The sequence below is a fragment of the Aquarana catesbeiana genome, linkage group LG08 (assembly GCF_042186555.1).
Source record: "Aquarana catesbeiana isolate 2022-GZ linkage group LG08, ASM4218655v1, whole genome shotgun sequence".
NCBI classification, from domain to species: domain Eukaryota; kingdom Metazoa; phylum Chordata; class Amphibia; order Anura; family Ranidae; genus Aquarana; species Aquarana catesbeiana.
Window position 1 is genome coordinate 266,204,592 of NC_133331.1, and position 24,900 is coordinate 266,229,491.

The 24,900-nt window shown below is 45.2% G+C and overlaps 1 protein-coding gene across 3 annotated transcripts in view; it reads left to right on the plus strand.

Annotated features, from left to right (window-relative positions):
- LOC141106408 (cobalamin binding intrinsic factor-like) overlaps positions 1 to 24,900 on the plus strand; it is a 224,118-nt gene that overhangs the window by 129,299 nt on the left and 69,919 nt on the right. For all 3 annotated transcript variants that reach the window (XM_073597175.1, XM_073597174.1, XM_073597173.1), the window contains one exon: positions 5,764 to 5,913. In XM_073597175.1, the coding sequence (XP_073453276.1) occupies positions 5,764 to 5,913 (150 nt within the window). The remainder of the gene's footprint in view (positions 1 to 5,763; positions 5,914 to 24,900) is intronic.

Below are 24,900 nucleotides of genomic sequence, written 5' to 3' on the forward strand. Positions count from 1 at the left end.
ACTGGAGTGGTGCGCTGGCAGGGCATCAGAAAAAGTCCTGCCAGCAGCTTCTTTGGAGCGCATTAGGAAAGGCGAACTCACCACTCCTAAAGCGCCCCTGCCCATTGAAATCAATGGGCAGCGCCACTGAACCGCCAGCAAAGCGCCGCCGTAGCGGCGATTTGCAGGTGCTTTTAATCCTTTTTCGGCCGCTAGCAGGGGTTTAAAGTGCCCCGCTAGAGGCCGAAAAGCGCCACAAAAACAACGGTAAATCGCCACTAAAAATAGTGGCGTTTTACCACCAATGCCGGGGTGCTTTCAGTGTGAAAGCAGCCTAAATACAATATGCCATGTGCCTGTAAATCATGCTGTGTGCTCTCCTCTGAGGCCTCACTGGACAGTGGACTGCAGATCTGCTCAGTTTTTTTTAACTTTCTTTCATTACACAAGACATGGCATGGTGTTGGGGATAGGGGGAGCTGGAGCCAGGGGAGGAGAAAAGACCTTACCTGGTCGTGGAAAGCTCAGCTAAATTCTCCACACTGCTGCTTAGTTTTTCCACTTCACCAGGCTTCAATGCACTCTCCACTCCGCGCTGCCCAGGGCCCTGTCTCACTCCTCCTCCGCTTCTCCGCTCCTCCGCTCCTCCGAGTCAGATCACTGCTAACACAGCACTGTCAGCATGCATAGCAAGGGGCGGGGCCAGAGCGTCAGTGGAGCTTAAGGCCCCGCCCACCCGCGTCCCACTCCTCAAATGAAAAAAAAAAAAAGGCACTGGCACTGTGGGCGCCGTGCGAGCCGCTGCAGCTGACATCACATCATTCAGCGCAGATTTGCGGGCAGCACGCAGGGTTAACGGGCAGCTCTGCTTTGGGCTCTAAGCAATGACAGGGCCCTGGGCAGCTGCCCCGTTTGCCCTGCGCTAAAGACAGCCCTGCCTACTGACATATAATCACACACTTAGGTTGGACTTGATGGACTTGTGTCTTTTTTCAACCTCACCAACTATGTGTCGGAATGGAATGTGATTCTGGAATAGTATTCTTTCGATTTCATTGTTTCTGTTTTCTTTATTTTTATATGTAACTTGCAAAAAGAAATCTATAAAAATCATTTGACTAAAAAAACTATATCCAAAAACTGATATGTGTATAACTCCAGCATACATATATATCCGTTTTTGGATATATTTTTTTTTACCCTCATTAGGTCCATATTTTAGTCAGAATTATTTTATTATTATTTAATAATATTTTTTTATTACTATTTTTTAATCCAATTGATTAACTGAAATGGTATGCTTTATCATCCACATTCTCACATTTGTCTGAGGTTCTTGTATAGTGATTATCTATTGAATGTTATCCTCACATAAATTTTTATACTTGGCCATTGAGTATTTGGTTTTTAATACGACCCCAAGGAGGGGATATTGTATTGATATCGGATTGATATGGAGGTGTCCTTATGTCTTTTCTAGCCCTAAAGAAGGGGCATTCTTGGATCGCCATTAAATACTTTTTGGATTGTCTTTTATTGTTATAAAGTTGTATCTGGACCTCTTGGCAGTGGTGTGGCGCTTTCCATTTTTGTTTCAATGAATTTTCGGGGTTTATGAAACACCTTCTTCACCAGTGGTCAATGCACTTTAACCACTTCAGCCCTGGAAGGATTTACCCCTTAATGACCAGGCCATTTTTTGCGATACAGCACTGGGTCGGTTTAACTGACAATTGCGCGGTCAGGCGACATTGTACCCAAAATAAAATTTACATATTTTTTTTCCCCACAAATAGAGCTTTCTTTTGGTGGTATTTGATCACCTCTGCGGTTTTTAATTTTTTGTGCTATAAACAAAAAAAGAGCGACAATTTTGAAAAAAAAACAATATTTTATACTTTTTGCTGTAATAAATATCCCCCAAAAAATGCAAAAAAATACATTTCTTCATCAGTTTAGGCCGATATATTTTCTTCTACATATTTTTGGGAAAAAATTGCAATAAGTGTATATTGATTGGTTCGCGCAAACGTTTTAGCGTCTACAAAATAGGGAATAGATTTATGGCATTTTTATTATTATTTTTTTTCCACTAGTAATGGCAGCGATCTGAGATTTTTAGAGGGACTGCGACATTGCAGCGGACAGATCAGACACTTTTGACACATTTTTGGGACCATTGACATTTATACAGCGATCAGTGTTATAAAAATGCACTGATTACTGTGTAAATGTCACTGGCAGGGAAGGGGTTAACACTAGGGGGTGATCGAGGGGTTAAACATGTTCCCTCGTGAGTGTTTCTAACTGTGAGGGGATGGGACTGACTGGGGGAGGAGACATATCGCTGTTCCTACTTAGTCTTTGAATAGATTTGGTTTAGTTACAAATATAATGTGTATTCTTACTTAAACCCTGATCATTCCTCCATGTCTATTCAGTAATGCACTGTGAAACTTTTCCTCTGCGCAGGAGCTTCCTGTAATGAAGACCAGTCACTCTTGCGCTCTCTTCTTGTGCAGGATGACTGGTCTTGTCTCCGCCCCCTCCTGTAGTTTTCCATAGGTAGCCTGTAGTGGGCGGAACCTGCTGGGCTCCTCCCACAGTTCTGCTCTGCACAGACATGTGCAGTGCAGTGATGATGTCACTACTACTTTAACAAAGTAATATCTGGGGTTTAAGCATCTGCTGCTCACAGAGTAGATTTATATCCTGTTTGTCTATTGAATCTAATGATATTTTTTTTTTGTGCATGGAGTTCAATTTTAGAATTGTTCCCTCAAATTCCCTTATGTAATGCAGACATTAAAGACTTTCCTCTCACTAGCTTGATTTTTTTCTATGAGATTATATAACTTTTATATAATTTAATTATAAAATATGGAATATCACTTTTATTAAATATATAACTAATCACATAGCACCCAGAGAAAAGAACCGAAGATGCAGAATCACATAAAATATATTTTAAAAAGTCTGTAGTTATATAACTTGTCAGAGGAACCTCTATAATTGCTTTTAGTTCCCCATACTTCCTGCCCCAATGGCAAGAGAGGCATTGTAAAGAACACTCCCCAAGTTTATATATCTCTATAAAATAAATTGATACCTGGAAAAAATATATATTTTTTAAATTATTGCTGCATCTATTAAAAAATTAAAAGTATAAAGGTGTTACCGTTGTCCATAACAACCACATGCCTCTATTGAGCTTTTCACCTACCCTCCACGTAACATTTTTCATTGCAGCCCTCATTGCGGCCTGCCTCTAAGACCTGCCATACCTCTTAATTGTAAATGACTGTTTCCTAGTTTCTATACTCGAAGCTTGCTGCATCACATAATTTTCCCATCAAAGCTTGGACCCTTCTTACCTAAAGTACAGTGCATCCTGGAAAGTATTCACAGCACTTCACTTTTTCCACAATTTGTTATGTTACAGCCTTGTTCCAAAATTGATTTATTTCATAATTTTCCTCAAAATCCTACAAACGATACCCCATAATGACAACGTGAATAAAAATTATTTGAAATCTTGGCAAATTTATTGAAAATAAAGAACAAAAAAAAATCACATGTATATAAGTATTCACAGCCTTTACCACGATGCTCAAAATTGAGCTCAGGTGCATCCTGTTTTCACTGATCAACGTGAGATGTTTCTACAACTTGATTGGAGTCCATCTGTGGTAAAGTCAGTTGATTGGACATGATTTGGAAAGGCACACACCTGTCTAAATAAGGTCCCACAGTTAATAGATAAGGTACCACAGTTATTAGTGCATGTCAGAGCACAAACCAAGCCATGAAGTCCAAGGAATTGCCTGTAGACTTCAGAGACAGGATTGTATCGAGGCACAGATCTGGGGAAGGTTACAGAAAAATTTCTGCGGCCTCCATCATCCATAAATGGAAGAAGTTTAGAACCACCAGGACTCTTTCTAGGGTGGGCTTCCCGGCCAAACTGAGAATCAGGGGAGAAGGGCCTTGGCCTGGGAGGTGACCAAGAACCCAATGGTCACTCTGACAGAGCTCCAGCATTTCTCTGTAGAGAGAGAACCTTCCAGAAGAACAACCATCTCTGCAGTACTCCACCAATCAGGCCTGTATGGTAGAGTGGCCAGACGGAAGCCGCTCCTCAGTAAAAGACGCATGACAGCCCACCTGGAGTTTGCCAAAAGGCACCTGAAGGACTCTTAGACCATTAGAAACAAAATTCACTGGTCTGATGAAACAAGGATTGAACTCTTTGGCCTTAATGACAGGTGTCATGTCTGGAGGAAACCAGGCACCGCTCATCACCTGGCCAATACCATCCCTACAGTGAAGCATGGTGGTGGCAGCATTATGCTGTGGGGATGTTTTTTCAGCAGCAGGAACTGGGAGACTAGTCAGACTGGGGAAGAGGTTCATCTTCCAACAGGACAATGACCCTAAGCACACAGCCAAGGTAACAAAGGAGTGGCTATGGGACAACTCTGTGAATGTCCTTGAGTGGCCCAGACTTGACCCGATTGAACATCTCTGGAGATATCTGAAAATGGCTGCGCACCGACGCTCCCCATCCAACCTGATGGAGATTGGGAGGTCCTGCAAAGAAGAATTGGAGAAACTGCCCAAAAATAAGTGCTTCAACAAAGTATTGAGCAAAGGCTGCGGGCACAAATTTGTGATGCACTGTGGGGCTGCTATCCTCAGAGTTGAGCCAACTCTGCAAACAAACACAAGAAGGAAGGAAGGGGGAAGCGCCACGTAAGTGCAGTATCACAGGGGGTTTATTAAAACAACAGTTAAAAACACAAGTAAGATGAAGGAAGGCTTATCGTAAACTGGCTTGTCCGCTGATTGGTCACGTCACATCCGCCCGAGTGTTCCAGGCGTTCCAGGCATGGACTTCCTGTACACCACAGGAACTTTCTTCCACCTCCACTGCTTCCTAGGGAACCTTAACCCGGCGGACCATGCAGGAGTAAGCACTCACCAGTTTACGATAAGCCTTCCTTTTAACTTACTTGTGTTTTTAACTGTTGTTTTTAATAAACCCCTTGTGATACTGCACTTAGGTGGTGCTTCCCCCTTCCTTCCTTCTTGTGTGAATACTTATGTACATGTGATTTTTTTTTTGTTTCTTATTTTTTATTTTTAATAAATTTGCAAATATTTCAAACAAACTTCTTTCCCGTTGTCATTATGGGGTATTGTTTGAGGTATTGAATTTTGAGGAAAATAATGAATTTAATCCATTTTGGAATAAGGTTGTAACATAACAAAATGTGGTAAAAGTAAATATTTTCCGGATGCACTGTATATGTAAGGCCAAAACATTTTTTTTTTGTTTTAGAGTAGGGAATGGCTAGAATACCTGATCTATTTTTACTTTTTGTTTTGTAGACATCATTGAGGACAAAAGATGTTAGATTCAATTAGATCCAAATGGAAGATTTCCCCTTACTTCTTCTTTTGGTGCAGGATAAGTCCCCTCACTGTAACAAATGTTCCTAAAAGATTGAAAGATTTCCTTCACTTCCTGTTCTGGTGATAACTGTAAAATGCAACCATCTCTTTTAGCCCAAGTGACAATGGTCACTAGGATGAATCTTCCCAATTGGCCCAATTTCTAAAACTAACAGAATTAGTTTTTTGCCCTCTTTACCCATATGGGGAAAATGGTGACTGAAGAGTGGATCTCATCCTTCGTATTCTTCTGGTCACATGGCCAGCTGTCCAGTCTTTGGTTGGTTGTCTTCTGGGTGATTCATTTTGGCCTTCTCTCTTTCTCTGTAGATGTGTCCTTTACCTCAGGGAAAGTGGCCCTTTATGTTCTGGCTCTTGGCTCTTCGTGTGTTGATCCCAGCGACATCTCTGTCCAGCAAGGAAGCATTAACCTTGTCAAGCTTCTGGAGAACAAGACTCGTGAAGAGCTACATGCTTTTGGTAAGTTATAAAAACGAGCTTTGGTCAAAAACAAACCTTAACGGTGTTAAAAAAGAATGTATACTGTAGCTGTTTTTGTATATACTTTATTAGTCATGGTCAGAAAAAATTGAATTGGTATATTAGTTTGTCAGGTAAATATAAAACTGCCTATGAATATTATTAGTCTTCTGTCAAGCCAGTAGCTGGAGCTTTAGAGTCCTTTTCATATTTTCCTTTATTTACCACTTGACCTCCAGAAGCATTTTTTGCCATTCAGCACTGTACTACTTTAACTGGCAATTGCTCTGTCATGCAACACTGTACCCACATTAAATTGATATATTTTTTTCACAGAAATAGAGCTTTCTTTTTGTGGTATTTGATCACCCCTGAATTTTTTTTTGTTCTATAAACAAAACGAGACCAAAAATTTAGAAAAAAAAAAAGAACATTTTCCATTTTCTGTTATAAAACACATCCGATAAAATCAAAATTCTTCATAAATTTATGCCAAAATGTATTCTGCTACATGTCTTTGGTTAAAGAAAATCCCAACAAGTGTATACCGTAATTAATTGGTTTGTGCGAAAGTTATAGGGTCTACAAACTATGGTATATATACAGGAATTTATGCAGCTATAGACACTATACTAGTAATGGTGGTGTGACTGTGATAATGTGGTGGGCAATCTGGCACTAATAGATACTGGCTAGCAGGGACACTAACTGTCACTGACATCACTAGTGACACTAATATGGTGATCGGTGATAATACAGTACATTGTACCAATGACACTGGCTGGAAAGGGGTTAACATCAAGGGGAAATCAAGGGGTTAACAATGTTCCTAACAAGTGTAATGTGTGCTGATTTTGCTCACAGCCTTGATTGCTTTTTCTCCCTGAACTCACAATTGATTTCAGGGAGAAGAAACAGCCAGATCGCAGTCTGTGTTTGTAAACACAGAACTCTGTTTGTGATTGAACACAACCGATAAGCAGGTATGTAGGTAAAATCACTTGCTGAAACCTGCTGACTAGGGATGAGCTTCATGTTCGACTCGAACATCGGCTGTTCGATCGTTCACTAAATTGCGAACAATATGGTCTGTTCGCACCAAATTCGTGTGGTGCGTCACGGCCCATAAATCACTGCGGCATCGCAGTGCATTGCTGGCTGATATTTGGCCAAGCATGCACTATGACAAGCATGCTTGGCCAATCACAGTGCCGTCTGTAGAGAGAGCTGTAATTGGCCAAAGCCAGGGTGGCTTTGGCCAATTATGGCTCAGGGGGTTTAGTACACGCCCCACACTATATAAGGCCGCCTGCACGGCGGTCCTGTGTAGTGTGTGTTCTGGCGTTGAGAGACAGAGACAGAGAGACAGTGTCAATTGATTTAAGTTAGATAGATTAGGCAGGACAGTCAGTCAGTTAGCTGCACTTACAGTGTATTGTGTATATATATGCATCCCAGGTGTTGTATATTTATATTTATATTTATATTTATATATATACACACTGTATTTAGTTAGCTAGATCCGTTCCTGTTATTATCTTCCCACTGACAGGCAGGCAGGTGTTGTTACAGTACAGCTACCTGAAAAAAATTGCTGTTGTTCTTCTGCTCCTATTAGTACCACAGTCAGGCAGCTACGCTATTTACAGTTAGTGTAGTGCGTCCTCTGCACAGTGTTCAGTTAAAGCTACAAGTTAGTGTAGTGCACAGTGTTCAGCTGAAGCTACAAGTTAGTGTAGTGCAACCTCTGCACAGTGTTCAGCTAAAGCTACAAGTTAGTGCAGTGCATCCTCTGCACATTGTTCAGCTAAAGCTACAAGTTAGTGTAGTGCACAGTGTTCAGCTAAAGCTACAAGTTAGTGTAGTGCGACCTCTGCCCAGTGTTTAGCTAAAGCTACAAGTTAGTGTAGTGCACAGTGTTCAGCTAAAGCTACAAGTTAGTGTAGTGCGACCTCTGCACAGTGTTCAGCTAAAGCTACAAGTTAGTGTAGTGCACAGTGTTCAGCTAAAGCTACAAGTTAGTGTAGTGCGACCTCTGCACAGTGTTCAGCTAAAGCTACAAGTTAGTGTAGTGTGACCTCTGCACAGATTTCAGCTAAAGCTACAAGTTAGTGTAGTGCGACCTCTGCACAGTGTTCAGCTAAAGCTATAAGTTAGTGTAGTGCGTCCTCTGCACAGTGTTCAGCTAAAGCTACAAGTTAGTGTAGTGCGACCTCTGCACAGTGTTCAGCTAAAGCTACAAGTTAGTGTAGTGCACAGTGTTCAGGTAAAGCTACAAGTTAGTGTAGTGCGACCTCTGCACAGCGTTCAGCTAAAGCTACAAGTTAGTGTAGTGCGTCCTCTGCACAGTGTTCAGCTAAAGCTACAAGTTAGTGTAGTGCGACCTCTGCACAGTGTTCAGCTAAAGCTACAAGTTAGTGTAGTGTGACCTCTGCACAGTGTTCAGCTAAAACTACAAGTTAGTGTAGTGCGACCTCTGCACAGTGTTCAGCTAAAGCTACAAGTTAGTGTAGTGCACATTGTTCAGCTAAAGCTACAAGTTAGTGTAGTGCAACCTCTGCACAGTGTTCAGCTAAAGCTACAAGTTAGTGTAGTGCACAGTGTTCAGCTAAAGCTACAAGTTAGTGTAGTGCGACCTCTGCACAGTGTTCAGCTAAAGCTACCTGTAGAAAGTTGGTGGTGTTTTCCTGATCCTATCACTACCGCAGGCAGCTACATGATTTTAACGTTAGTGTAGTGCGTCCTCTGCACAGTGTTCAGCTAAAGCTACCTGTAGAAGGTTGGTGGTGTTTTCCTGATCCTATCACTACAGCAGGCAGCTACATTATTTACACGTTAGTGTAGTGCGACCTCTGCACAGTGTTCAGCTAAAGCTACCTGTAGAAGATTGGTGGTGTTTTCCTGATCCTATCACTACCGCAGGCAGCTACATTATTTACACGTTAGTGTAGTGCGACCTCTGCACAGTGTTCAGCTAAAGTTACCTGTAGAAGGTTGGTGGTGTTCTCTTACTACAGGCAGGCAGTTGATTTTGCTAGCTGCAGTATCAGTATATATATATATATATATATATATCCCAGCTTAGTGCAGCTACATCTCTCTGCAGGCCATTAGTATGTCTGGAAGGCCAACAAGGAGAGGCAGACAGTCACAAGCCAATAAAAGAGGGCAAACAGGCTCTGTGTCTAGATGCAACAGTGCTGGTCGTGGACACGGTGCATCCTCATCAGCACATGGCCGTGGGACACACTTGGCCTTTTTTTCGGTAGCTGGCCGTGTTGAGCCACAACATGCGGAAGACTTGGTCGAGTGGATGACCAAGCCGTCCTCATCCTCCTCATCCTCTCTCACCCATCCTCAGGGTACTTTGTCTGGCAAAGCAGCTGCCAACACGGCCTCTTCCCTCGGCTCAATGGCATCAGTGACACCTTCCCTAGCCCCACCATGTCCTCCTGAGTCCCTCGAACTGTTTGACCACAGTGTTGGGTACATGCTCCAGAAGGATGCCCGGCGTTTAGAAGGCTCTGATGATGATACTGAGCTAGATGAAGGCAGTAACGTGAGCACGGACAGAGGGGGTGCCCAAGAAGGACAGCAATCTGGCAGTCATGCTCCCCCTGCTGCAGCATACTGCCAGGTTTGCTCCAGTGATGAGGAGGGAGGGGATGATGAGGTCACTGACTCAACGTGGGTGCCTAATAGGAGAGAGGAGGAGGAGGCACATCACCAATGAGGCAGGATGCCCTCCAGGGGCCAGCCTAAGGGCAGCACACTGACTGCATCACACCGCAAAGCTCCGCATGTGCAGGGCGCTGCTGTCTATGCGCGTTATTCCAAAAGTTCTTTGGTGTGGGCCTTTTTTGAGACGAGTGCATCAGATTGCACCGCTGCTATTTGCAACATATGTCTCAAGCGTATCTCGCGTGGCCAAAACATCTCCCACTTGGGCACCACATGCTTGACCAGACATATGTTGACCTGCCATGCAGTTTGTTGGCAAGCGTACCTAATAGACCCATACCAAAGAACAAAGAGCACCTCTCCTTGCTCCTCATCAGCTGAGATCTCCAACCCCACTATACCTTCAGTCCTCTCTGAGACCTGCACTGAGAGGAATGAAGGTGTAGAATTTGGTGTGTCACAGCCAAGTACTTGTGGGCAATCTGCTTTCGGTACACCGACGTCAGATTGTACCAGGCAAATTTCCTTGCCCCAGCTGCTGCACCGCCGAAAGAAGTTCGCTCCCAGCCATCCACATGCCCAGCGGTTGAATGCTAGCTTGGCAAAATTGCTAGCACTTCAACTGCTACCTTTTCAGTTGGTAGACTCTGCCCCCTTCCGTGAGTTTGTGGAATGTGCGGTTCCTCAGTGGCAGGTACCTAAACGCCACTTTTTCTCACGGAAGGCGATTCCGGCCCTCTACCGGCATGTGGAAGGCAATGTCCATGCCTCGCTGGACTGGGCGGTCAGCGGTAAGGTGCATATTACTGCTGACTCATGGTCCAGCAGGCATGGACAGGGATGTTACCTAAGTTTAACGGCGCATTGGGTGACTCTGCTGGCAGCTGGGAAGGATGCAGGACAAGGTGCAGTAGTGTTGGAGGTTGTTCCGCCACCACGCCTCCAAAATGCCACTACTAATGATTCTGACACACCTCTCTCCTCCACCCCCTCCTCTTCTTCTTCCTCCATGGCCTCTTCCTGTGCTTTGTCCTCGGAACCAGTGGTGCTCCGTAGGCGTTCAAGGGGCTACGCGAGTATGCAGGCCAAAAGATGCCATGCAGTGCTTGAGCTGGTGTGTTTGGGGGACAGGAGCCACACTGGGGCAGAGGTTCTGTCAGCTCTGCAGGGGCAGGTTCAGAGGTGGTTGACGCCACGCCAACTTAAGGCAGGAATGGTGGTTTGCGACAATGCCACCAACCTCCTCTCCACCCTCTGACAGGGACAAATGACCCATGTGCCCTGTTTGGCTCACGTCCTTAACTTGGTGGTGCAGCGGTTCTTGGGCAGGTACCCGGGCTTACAGGATGTCCTGAGGCAGGCCAGGAAAGTCTGTGTGCATTTCCGCCGGTCATATAATGCCAGTGCTTGGCTCCAAAAGAAATTTAACCTGCCCAAGAACTGCCTAATCTGTGACATGCTCACCAGGTGGAACTCAACGTTGGCCATGCTGCAGCAGCTGCACACGCAGCAGAGGGCCATCAATGAGTACCTGTGCGACTATGGCACCAGGACAGGGTCAGGGAAGCTTGTTTTTTTTTCCCCACGCCAGTGGGCCATGATCAGGGATGCATGCACTGTCCTGTCACCATTAGAGGAGGCCACGAGGATGGTGAGCAGTAACAGTGCATGCATCAGTGACACTGTCCCCCTTGTCCACCTGCTGGAGCACACGCTGCGTGGAATAATGGACAGGGCACTTAAGGCAGAACAGAGGAAGGAAGAAGAGGACTTCCTTAGCTCTCAAGGCCCCCTTTACCCAGGCAGTGTTCCTGCGTGCCCGTCGATCACATAGGAAGAGGACGAGGAGGAGGAGGATTGTGTCAGTATGGAGGTGGAGCCTGGCACTCAGCATCAACAGCAGACTTTAAGGGATCATTTACAGTCCCAAGAAACACATGGCATTGTACGTGGCTGGGAGGAGGTGGCTGCGGATCATGTCGTCCTTAGTGACCCAGAGGACTCCGGACCGAATGCCTCAGCAAACCTACGCTGCATGGCCTCCCTGATCCTGCAAAGCCTGTGGAAGGATCCTCGTATTCGTGGTATCAAGGAGAAGGAACAATACTGGCTGGCAACCCTCCTTGATCCACGTTACAAGGGTAAGGTTGCGGACCTTATCTTGCCGTCGCAGAGGGAGCATAGGATGAAACATCTTCGGGAGGCCTTGCAGAAAGGTCTGTGCAACGCGTTCCCAGAGACTGGGAGGTTACAAACTCCTGTTTCTGGACAACGTGTTGCTGAGGCTTCGGTCAGTCAAAGAAGGAGCGGTGGAGAAGGTGGCTGTCTGACCGATGCGTTCAGACAATTTTTTAGTCCGCAGGTATGATCGGTTCCAGCAACCATCGCCAGCGGTTGTTTTACATGGTGCAGGAATACCTAGGGGCAAGATCTGACTTGGACACCTTTCCCACTGAAAATCCTCTGGGTTACTGGGTCTTGAGGATGGATCACTGGCCAGAGCTTGCACAGTATGCAATTGAGCTACTGGCCTGTCCTGCATCCAGCGTTCTTTCGGAACGCACATTCAGTGCTGCTGGAGGCTTTGTAACTGATCACAGGGTGCGTCTGTCCACCGACCCGGTCGATCGATTGACCTTCATAAAAATGAATCAGTCTGGGGCGGATGCGCGCTGCTTTACATGGCAGACGCTTCTCTGTAAAGCTCCGCACTCCCCGCCGCACATTCGGGACTCCTACGCCTCGCTGAACTGGCATTTTGGAGCCTCTCTTACAGGGATCGCCTCTCCCCACACCAGTGTCTCCTCTGGTATGGTACTAATGGGGCACCGCAGAAACCCATCAAAGAAGCGCTGGCCCGCGCTTCCTCCAAGATGGCGGCGAAGGCCCGGGCTCTGGCGGAACTCTCAGCATCCTCTCCTGCACGGTCAGATATACTCGATAGTGAGGAAGAGACTGACATACAAGAGAACCTAGGCGGTTCCCCCTCCGTTCCGCACACAGGTATGTCACAAACTGCCTTTTTGAAACTTATGGAAACAATGCTCCACAAGACCCTTAAAGCAACATCAGACCAGATTACCAATAGCCTAACACATGAAATCCACAAGATAGGCCAACGTACAGCAGACCTTGAAACTAGGGTCGATGACATGGAGTTAACTCTTCAAGAACAAGCTCAGGAACATATTGCCCTCCGAGAGGAAAACTCCATGCTTCTATCCCGCCTTGAGGATGCAGAAAATCGTTCCCGCAGGTCTAACCTGCGCGTCAGAGGTATACCGGGGACAATTGATGACTTACAATCGTTCACTACAGCATTATTCCAGGAGCTGGCGCCCTCCATACCTATTGAGCGCCTTGAGTTCGACAGAATCCACAGAGCACTCACCAGGTGCCAGACTGATGGACCACCATGGGACATTATTGTCAAGCTGCATTTTTTTCGCACTAAAGAACAGCTACTAGCAGCAGCCCGCAATAGCAACTCCCTTCAGTTCCAGAGCCACACGTACCAATTGTTTACTGATTTAGCACCCCTCACTATTGCTAAACGCCGTGCTATGAAACCTCAACTGCAGATATTATTACAGCATCAGATCAAGTACACGTGGCGGTTTCCATTCGCACTACAATTCTCCTTCCAAGGTCAACAACACATCTGCACCACCCCAGAATCGCTTCAACGACTGCTGGAATCGCTTCACCTGTCCCCCCAAACATGCCAGCCGGATACATCCCTTCCTCGCACGCCAGCTAGATCTGCCTCCCAGCCATATGCCACGACCCCGAAGAGGAATAACCCTGGTCCGCCATCCATCCGGAAAGGAACCCCAGCCCGATCGTCCGGAAATTCCTACCTTAGCCCGAAGTCCCAAGCCCCACGCTGATGTCAAAGAAACTGCCTTTCTTTTCTTATCTCCCTTTTTTTTGTGCATACAGGTTCTCGGTTGCATTTGCAGTAATTGACCTCACGCCATAACAAGAGGACCTCTCTGCGACCGAGACCTGCTGGACCACTACTGTCGATTATGGTCACTCTACGTTCTGAAAGTGTTTTCTCTTCAGGGCTCACAGGCCACTTAAGGCCTGTTCAGGTTCAGTTGTTTTGTTCTATTATTTTATTGTTTTACTGTTTTTGTTTGATACTATTGCAATACTTATTGCAATAACACAATTGTACATTGAACATACGTAAATTGCGCTTAACCAGGCCCACACATAGTGGGCCTGGTTAACCCTATTACCTCACCATTTCTGCGTAAGCGTTTTGGTAACGTAACAGTTATATACTTTTTACATTCTGCCTAATATATTGCTCTTCTTAGGTATAGCCTAATAGTTTTCTCCCCATGACCCTCCATCTCACCCATCCCTACTTTCCTCCTCTCCTCACCTCTTCCCCTTCTCCCCTCCTTCCTTTCCTTTACCCCCTCCCTTTACCCCTCCTGTCTTTCCTCCCTTCACCTCTCCCCTTTCACCCTCTCCCCCTCCTCCCTTTACCTTCCTTTCCCTTTACCCCTTCACTCTCCTCCCCCTCCCCCCCTTGTCCTTAACCCTCCCCTCCCCCTCCTCCCTCATGTCCTCCCCCCCTCCCCACCCCCTCCTTCCCCTCTCTTTGTCCCCTTTTAGTTCCAATATATTTATCCCCTACGGGAATGGCACTTGCAGAATATTTATGTATGTACTTTTCAGTTGCTTGAATGTATTGTACCTTGCATTTTTACATCCCCCCCCCCCTTTTTTTATTTTGACATTTTATTGTTATCTATAATGTTATGGGGAATAAGGAAAAATGTATCTTTCTCTTTTACCTTAAATTGATATTATTATCCCCGTTTGCGGCGGTGCGCCCACTCTCTGACTGGATATGTGGTTGCAGAGTTGGCCCACTCATTGGTCGGGCATTACTGATCTATCGCCTCCTCACCAGGAGGATCTCTCAGTACTTTGCCCTACACCCCATGTTCTCCCTCTCTTTTCTTTCTTCCTTCCACCTCTTCAATTCTACAATTTTACTTCTTCACTTCCCTTTAACCGGTTGGCTCGCACGGGCCCTGGGCCCTCTGATATTGGCTCCCCATACACCCTATAATGGCCCCACTTGAAATACTTACCTTGAACATTAAGGGACTTAATCCACCACACAAGCGAGTGAAAGCTTTTCAAACGTTTGCATCACTAAAGGCTAATGTAGTAGCCCTCCAGGAAACTCACTTTTCCACACGCCAAACCCCGAGCTTTTTTAGTTCTAAATACCCACAGGTATTTAGTGCCTCAGCAAACACGAAGCATAGAGGAGTCTTGTTGGCCTTCCATCACACTATGCCATTTACTCCTCTGTCTGAGATAAAAGACCTAGAAGGTCGTTACCTAATTCTTGTGGGACTGTTGCAGGACATAACCACAACTTTTGTCTCCTACTATGTTCCCAACACAAACCCGAATCTCTTTTTCTCACATTTACTACAGGTTGTGAAAGCACACTGCAAGGGAACCTTGTTTCTGTGCGGTGACTCCAATTCTGTACTGCAACCACACTTAGATAAATCGCCCTATGCCCCAGAACACTACGCTCCTTCAACACAATTTCGTAAATTAATACAAATGGCCTCCCTTCTAGATACCAGGAGAGAATCCAACCTAAAACTATACATTTTACTCACATCCACATAAATCTTTCTCCAGGATCAATCATATTTTTATTTCTATAGCATCTGCCCCACGCCTCCTTCACTCGCATATCCAACCATTCACATGGACAGATCGCTGTCATCACTACAGTGTCATCTTTAATCCCGCAAGCTACCAACAGATCATGGTGTATGAATGATTCTCTTCTAACCAATCAATCATATTGTCTGGATATCCAAATAGCCCTTAAGGACTATCTTACCCACAACGCCACCCCTGACATCTCCCCCATTCTGCTCTGGGAGGCGCATAAACCTGTGATACGAGGCACATGCATTTCAGTGGCATCACACCTCAATAGAGATAGGAAACTCAAACTACGGCAACTTGAGTCAGATTACCATGATAGCTTCCTTCAATTCCAAGCCAACCCAACCGAAGCACACAAAATAACATTAGAAAAAACTAAACTAGAATTAGATTTACTTCTCGCTGAGACGGCTGATAAGACTATTCGCAGAACCAACCACACGATCTACACCAAAGCAAATAAACCAGACACCTATCTGGCTCTGCGCCTACGCAGACTGGATCATGCTCGTGTTTCCATTAGACTCAAATTGGCTAAGGACACAATCACTAGTAATCCAATCCAGGTTCTCTCGGAGTTACGTAAACAGCTAGCAAATCTTTATGACTCTAAAGCAGCATTTCCGTTGCGCCAAGCTGAGCAGCTGTTTCACAACTTGCCTATTCCTACCCTGTCTGAAACCAATCGTGGGTTGATGGAAAATACGATCACAACAGAAGTCCTGGCAGCCATCCCAAAATGTTGTTGCTTCAGAAGCAAATTACAAAGTGTTAATGCGCTGGTATCTAGTCCCAGCTAGAATCGCTAAATTCCTACCTGAATTTTCTCCAAACTGTTTCAGAGGGTGTGGAGACAGGGGCACACACTTACATATCTGGTGGACATGCCCATTGGTGCAGTGCTTCTGGGCAACAGTATTCCGGATGGCATCCACCCTCTACCAAGTCACCTTAGACCCTAGCCCAGCCGTAGCCCTCCTTAACCTTTTCCCGTAAGATTATACCAGAGCACAACTCCGTCTCCTCCTTCACTTATTCACTGCAGCCAAGCAGACCATTGCTAAGGCTTGGAAAACACCCGCTCTTAACATAGTCGAAATGAAGAATAGGATTACCCAAGCAATGATACATAGCAAAATTGAAGCGAAAATCCTTGATAAAGTCCCCCAACATTCCAGAACTTGGCAACCCTGGGTGGAGCATTTTTTGCCCACAGATATTGACGAAAACCTTTTACTACTTTGAATATGTCTAGCATTGTTTTAAGATTTTGAACTTGCACTTGTGCCCATACGGTCCGACCAGTCCCCCCTCCCCCTCTACTCTTCTAACTCACACCCCTTCTTCTTAGACCTTTCCTTCACTGCTACTTTTCCTTTCCTCCTTCTTGTATTCTATCCTACCTTTCATTATTAAACATTGGTAATGTACTCTGTCACATGTGATGATTCCGGTGGCTTCCCCGCCAGTGTTTTTGGGAACAGCCGGCATTCTAATATATTGAAACTGGGGACATAGTTCCCTTTCACTATTCGTATCTTTAGTTATGTTAACTCAGAGTGTTACCTGACTGAGTATACATCTCCTGTAATACCATCCGGTTTTCTTTATGTTCATGTTATTTTACTCTATTATCATATGCACTGTCTACTATCCATACTGTACCATGTATCGAACTTTATGAAACAGTTGCATGTAAATTACCAATAAAATATTTGAAAAGAAAAATGAATCAGTCTTGGATCACCACCAGCTACCAAGCACCTGATGCTGATGTAACCGAATACATTTTTTTGAAATGTCAGATCCATTCAAAGACTGCCTATGCTGATGCTGAGTGCTTACTGATAGCTTGTAAGAAAATTTTTGGTTCTGGGCGCCGCCACCAGTGCCTAAGGCCCAATTTTTCAGCCCCTGTTTAACAGGGGCGTGTAATTACAATTTTTGATGCAATTCTTTGCAGCAGGGCTAGTTCCTGCGCTCCAACTAGTGTATCTGTTCAACAGGGACATGTAATTAGAATTCTTGATCTAATATTTCACAGCAGGGCCCGTTTCTGCACCCACCAAGAGTAACTGTGAGGACTTACAGTGTTGTGGCACCAGCACCACCACCACCACCACCAAAGGCACAATTTTTCTGGCCCTGTTCAACAGGGGCATGTAATTACAATTCTTGATCTAATATTTCACAGCAGGGCCCTGTGAGGGCTTACAGTGTTGTGGCCACAACAACACCTAAGGGCCAAATTTCTGCTGAGTATATAGGGCAGGCCCCTACTTTCAAACATCCAACTTACAAACGACTCCTACTTGCAAATGGAAGGAGACAACAGGAAGTGAGATGAAATCTACCCCTAGAAAGAGAAATTCTCTCCTTTCCACCGATGCTTTATCACCAATCCTTGTTTCACAAAAAAACCCAAATTTTCAAAAAATATTTGTCATTGGGACAAAAAGTGAGGTGAAATCTTCTGAAAGCCGCAAGCACTACATCATTACTTTAAAGATGGATATCTCGGTAACGACAGCAGCTGCTGCCACAACCGAGGTATCCATCTTTAGGGCCGGCGGTTCTGTACACGATAATGGTGGTCTCCGCGGCGGGTTTGCCGCGAGAACACCGTTATCGGCGGCGGGAGAGGTGCCACCCCCCCTCCCGCCGCTCTCCCGCGCCCTCCGCCGCTTACCGGAGCCGTCAGTAGCGATGGAGGCGATCGGGTCCTTTCCCTTCCTCAGTATAGAGACGAGTGAGGCTAAGATGGCACCCACCCGTCTCTATACCATAGGATGGACGGAGCGACGTCATTACGTCGGCTCCGCCCACTTCTCTTTTTTGTGTGTCATTTTTTTAAACGACTTTTTTTTTTTTTTTTTTTTTGCATTTTAGTCTAAATATGAGATCTGAGGACTTTTTGACCCCAGATCTCATATTTAAGAGGACCTGTCATGCTTTTTTCTATTACAAGGGATGTTTACATTCCTTGTAATAGGAATAAAAGTGATCCAAATTTTTTATTTTTTTTAAAACAGTGAAAAAATAAATAAAATAAAGTAAAATAAATATTAAAAAAAAAAAAATTTTAAAGCGCCCTGTCCCAACGAGCTTGCGCGCAGAAGCGAACGCATACGTGAGTAGCGCCCGCATATGAAAACAGTGGTCAAACCACACATGTGAGATGTCGCCGCGATCGGTAGAGCGAGAGCAATAATTCTAGCCCTAGACCTCCTCTGTAATGCAAAACATGCAATCTGTAGAATTTTTTAAACGTCGCCTATGGAGATTTTTAAGGGTAAAAGTTTGACGCTATTCCACGAGCGGGCGCAATTTTGAAGCGTGACATGTTGGATATCAATTTACTTGGCATAACATTATATTTCACAATATAAAAAAAATTGGGCTAACTTTACTGCTGTCTTATTTTTTTATTCAAAAAAGTGAATTTTTTCCAAAAAAAGTGCGCTTATAAGACCGCTGCGCAAATACTGTGCAAAAAAAAGTATTGCAATGACCGCCATTTTATTCTCTAGGGTGTTAGAAAAAAAAACAATATATAATGTTTGGGGGTTCTAAGTAATTTTCTAGCAAAAAAAAATGTTTTAAACATGTAAACACCTAAAATCCAAAACGAGGCTGGTCTTTAAGTGGTTAAATTACTTTTTATCCTTTAAAAATGTAATTTTGTGCAGGGACTGTTCTAAACATGGGAAACACGCGCCACTTTACAGGCATACTATAGACACCCCCCAGGTACGATATTTAAAGGAATATTTCACTTTTTTTTTTTTTTACTTTAAGCATCATTAAAATCACTGCTCCCGAAAAAATGACCGTTTTTAAAAGTTTTTTTTTGCATTGATATATGTCCCTTGGGGTAGGACCCGGGTCCCCAAACCCTTTTTAGGACAATACCATGCAAATTAGCCTTTAAAATGAGCACTTTTGATTTTGAACGTTCGAGTCCCATAGACGTCAATGGGGTTCTAACGTTCGTGCGAATTTTCGGTCCGTTCGCAGGTTCTGGTGCGAACCGAACCGGGGGGTGTTCGGCTCATCCCTAGTGCAAATTGTATGGGTCAGAAGGGGACACACACACCCAAAAACCTGGAAACACGCAGTGACATACGGGTACATTGCCTAGACTGTAGCTGCCGCCTGCCCACAGTAAATGTATTGTGGAAGTGCATCAAGTGGCTAAAAGGTAATTGTCTACAGGGTTTAACAGCTTAAAGTGGTTGTAAACTTCACACATGAAACATGAACAAAGCATATCCCTCTATAGAGTGTACTTGTCTCAATTAACCACTTAATTACAGGGCATTTTCACCCCCTTCCTGCCCAGGCCAATTTTCAGCTTTCAGTGCTGTCACAATTTGAATGACAATTGCACAATCATGCGACGTTGTACCCAAATTAAATTATAATCATTTTTTCCCCACAAATAGAGCTTTCTTTTGGTGGTGTTTGATCACCTCTGCGTTTTTTATTTTTTGAGCTTTAAACAAAAAAAAACGACAATTTTGAAAAAAGCACAATATTTATTACTTTTTCCTATAATAAATATCACAATTTGAAAAAAAAAAATTTTTTTCCTCAGTTTAGATCGATATGTATTCTTCTACATATTTTTGTTAAAAAAAAAATCACAATAAGCGTATATTGATTGGTTTGCGCAAAAGTTATAGCATCTACAGGATAGGGGATAGATTTATGTCACTTTTATTATTATTCTTTTTTTTTACTATTAATCTGCGATTTTTATCGTGACTGTGACATTGCAGCGGACAGATCAGACACTTTTGACACTATTTTGGGACCATTGACATTTATAAAGCGATCAGTGCTATAAAAATGCACTGATTTACTGTATAAATGTCATTGGCAGGGAAGGGTTAACACTAGGGGGCGCTGAAGGGGTTAAATGTGTGTCCTAGGGAGTGATTCTAACTGTGGGGGGAGGGGACTGATGAGGGGAGGAGAAGCCATTGGCGGTCTTTGATGGCTCGGTTCTCACAGATCCCCGAGCAGAGAGCTGCTGATTGTCAGTCAGCAGCTCTCCTCTCTGCTCCTCCACACTCACTGGAGCACTCAGCTGTGGAGGTGGTGGGGAGCGGTTCACTGAGAGGCTGAGACAGCCATCAGTCCAGGCAACTGACGGATCCACACTCCCAGAGTCAGGATGACGCGGTGCCTGGACTGATCTGTGTGATGTCAGCAGAGAGCGGACTTCAGACCGCTCTCTGCTGAAAATGGGTTACAAGAGTGCAAAACGAATTGCACTCCTGTGACCCTTATGAGAAGCCCAGCCAAACGAGCTTAGGCTGGACTTCTCCTTTAAGAGCACTAAGTATCACTTTTGTCTGCTGTTTCGTTCCTCTGCTATCAACCTGAATCATGTCTGACAAGTTTTCCTGATGGGGAGGGACTGACAGCCTCAGTTCTGTTCCTGTGTAAAGGGGGGGGGGGGTGTCCCTTCTCTCAAATCATCTGTCGGAGTTCTCCTCACTGAGCTCTGCAGAGGTTGACTTCAGCTCTCCACCCCCTTTTTTTTGAACTCTCAGACAATTTTTTATAATTCAGCATTTTGAACAGATGTAGAGAAGAGAAGGCTTCAGATAGATGGGTACAACTTATGTAGGAGGATTTGTTTAATTTCTGTGTATCACTTGTTGCCAATCACTTCACTGGGTTACATGTAAGGGTTTACATTCACTTTACAGTGTCAATCAGCCATGGCCAACTTGGTGTCAGGTAGCATCTGCTATGATGTCTGAGTAGCTATCCAACAGTGCTCAACATGTCCTTTGTCATGTATTTAAAGTGGTTGTAAACCCTTACAGACCACTTTGTGCTACAGGTAAGCCTATAATAAGGCTTACCTGTAGCTACCCAGGATATCTCCTAAACCTACCCAGTTTAGGAGATATCCTGTTAGGTACCTGGTAGTAGAGCCTGACTTGTAGGAGGAGACCTCTCTTACAGCTCTGGTTCAGAAGCCACTGGAGTAGGAAGAGTGGTCCCGTGAGCACAGCGGGGTAGGAGTGCCTGTGGAAGTTGTAGCAGCTGGCACCGAAGCAGGATGATGATCCTCCAGGGATGGCTGGAACTGCAGATGACAGCAGGGACAGTAGCAGGTCAGCGACCTGAAGAGCTGATGAATGCAGGAACAGCAGCAACTGGAACTGGAGCAGATAAGCCGGGTAACACAGCAACACACAGAGCTAGGCAGCAGGCAACAGAGGAGTCAGACAAGCCGGGTCAAGCAGGTAATCAGGCAGGTAAATGCAGCAGGCTGAAGCAGGGTCAGATAACAGGCAGAGGTTTGGCAGCAGGTAAACAAGCAGGAGGTTTAAGCAAGGTCAGGCAAGCCGAGGTCGGGATTAGAGAGAGCAGGTAGGTCAATCAGAGCCGGGTTGGTACAGATGATCAGAAAACAGAACACGGGTTATTTAGGCACAGAGCTGCAGATCAAACAGCACCGCACAAGTGCAGCTGCAGTTCTTTTAAAAGCCCACTGGCGCCAAACAATGCTAACGTCCATGCGTGCGCACCTGCTGTGCTCGCACTTGAGGCGCGCGCCGGCGCTCACAAGTATACAGGCGCTGCTGTTTAACCTGGCCAGGAGCGCTCGTGCGCATGCGCACGCATGTACCCCTGTTCTGTCCTGGTAAGTCCCTGACATTGCCCCCTCCCAAAGGGCAGCCTCCGGATGCCTAAGCAGGCTTTCTTTTCAGGATGGGCAGAAAAAAAAGCACGGATTAACCTTTTAGCATGGATGTTGCTGTCAGGTTCCCAGGAGTTGTTCTCTGGAACGTACCCCTTCCATTTGATTAGGAATTGTATTTGCCCTCGCCATCTCCTACAATCAAGGATGGCCTCCACCTCCTACTCTTCACACCCATCAACTAAGACAGGCTCTGGAGGTCTGGCTCCTCTATCAGGAAAGGGATCAGGCACTGCAGGTTTTAACAATGATACGTGAAACACTGGGTGAATCTTTAGAGAGTCAGGTAAGGATAATTCGTAAGAAACTTCCTTAATCTTCCTCTTCACTGAGAAAGGACCCATGAATTTGGGTGCAAGTTTCCTCGAAGGGAAAGCCAACCTTAGGTTATTTGTAGAAAGCCATAACTGGTCGCCTAGCTCAGGGTTTCTCAACTCCAGTCCTCAAGGCGCCCCAACAGGTCATGTTTTCAGGCTTTCCATTAGTTTGCACAGGTGATTTGATCAGTTTCACTGCCTTAGTAATTACCACAGCTGTTTCATCTGAAGGAAATCCTGAAAACATGACCTGTTGGGGCGCCTTGAGGACTGGAGTTGAGAAACACTGGCCTAGCTGTAGGTCCAATTCTTCTCTTCTTTTCCGATCGAAGGCTCTTTTGCTGTCTGCCTGGGCCTTGGACACTGCCTCCTACAACACCCAGTTATTGCGGCTGAGGAAATCCACCGTACCCTATACTGCCGGAACTGGAGACTCTGCAAGAAAGTCAGGTAAAAATGATAAATGGAAGCCATAATTGGCAAAAAAGGGAGATTGCCCTGTGGGGCAGCAGGGACACACAGTCATCCTGTACAAAGGACGTAAAGCATCTAATATATTGTTCGAGAGTCTGGTTAGTTCTCTCTGTCTGCCCGTTAGTTTGGGGGTGATAGGCTGAGGACAAGGCCAGTTCGATCTTTAGAATTTCACACAAGGCCCTCCAAAAACGTAAAGTGAACTGTACCCCCCTATCTGACACTGTTTGCAGGGACTCAATGTAATCTGACAATTTCCTTAATAAAAACATGGGCAGTCTCCATAGCGGATGGGGTGTCCTTTAAAGGCAAGAAATAGGCCATTTTAGACAGTTGGTCTACGACCACGAAGATAGCTGTACACCCCTCAGAACATGGAAGCTCTACTACAAAGTCCATGGTGATCATCTTCCACCATCTATCAGGTACAGGTAGGGGTTTTAGTAGCTCCCAGGCCCAGTTTCTTGCTGTCTTGTTTTGCATGCAGACAGGGCATGAACTGACATATTTTTTGCAGAACTCTTCTAAACCAGGCCACCAGAACGTGCGCCGCACCAGTTTAAGAGTCTTGCAGACCCCAAAGTGTCCTGCCAGCGGGTGATCATGGAGCAGTGTCAATAATAGACCATCTCTGGGCATCAATGAAATTCCAGGTGGTCTTAAAGAGTCCATGGATGCTTCTTTGATCTGAGAGAGGAGGTCTGTCTGCAAGAGCAGGAAGTTGCCTGCGGGCAAAATGGTGTCGGGAACAGATAGGTCCTTGGGGTCGTCGTACATGCGCGATAGAACGTCTGGTTTAATGTTTTTCGATTCTGGCCAGTAGGTGATGTGAAAACAGAAGCGTGAGAAAAATAGGGCCCAACAAGCTTGCCGAGGTTTCAGCCGCCTAGCATATCTTAGGTACTCTAAGTTTTTGTGATCGGTGTATATCAATACTGGATGGACAGCGCCCTCTAACAGGTATCTCCATTCTTCTAAGGCTACTTTGATGGCGAGTAGCTCCCGATCACCAACATCATAATTTCTCTCCGCAGGAGAGAGTTTCCGAAAGAAAAATCCCACAGGGTGCATCAGATCCTTACTGCCTTGGAGTTGTGAAATGACTGCCCCTACTGCTGCTTCAGATGCGTCTGCTTCAAGGATGTAAGGTAATGATGGGTCAGGATGGCTGAGAATTGGTGCTGAGGTAAAAAGTCCTTTGAGTGTCTCGAAAGCGTCTTGGGCCTCCGGGCCCCAATGAAAACGTGAGTTTTGCTTGGTCAGTTGTGTGATGGGTGTGATTATTGCGGAAAATCCCTTAATGAATTTTATATAAAAGTTTGCGAACCCAACAAAACGTTGCACCCCTTTCTTGTCTAAGGTTAGAGGCAAGTCTAGTATGGCGGATACCTTTTGGGTCTCCATCTTGATGCCCGTTGGAGAGATCACCAACCCCAGAAACTGGATGCTCTGTTGCTCGAATTTACATTTTTCTGCCTTTGCGTACAGTCCATGTTGGCGAAGACGGCATAAGACCCTGCAAACATGTTCCCGGTGCTGGTCAAGAGATCCAGAGAATATTAAAATATCATCCAAGTAAACAATTACAAAGCTGGCTAAAAAGTCCCTGAACACATCATTAATGAGATGCTGGAAGGTGGCAGGGGCGTTTCAGAGCCCGAAGGGCATGACCAAATACTTGTAGTGACCAAATCGGGTCCGGAAGGCCGTTTTCCATTCATCCCCGGCCTGAATGTGGACCAGGTTGTAGGCCCCCCTCAAATCCAATTTAGTAAAGATAATGGCAGATCTCAAATTCTGAAAAAGTTCTGGTATCAAGGGTAAGGGATAGCGGTTCTTGACCGTTATTTTGTTTAGCTCGCGGTAGCCCACACATGGGCAAAGAGTCTGATCTTTCTTGGTGACAAAAAATATTCCGGCACCTGCTGGGGAGGTCAAGGGGCGGATGAATCCCTTGTCCAGGTTCTCATCGATGTAAGTCTTTAATGCCTCCTGCTCCTTTTCTGATAAGGGGAAGATACGCCCGAAAGGGATCTCGGCCCAAGGAAGAAGTTCGATCGGGCAATC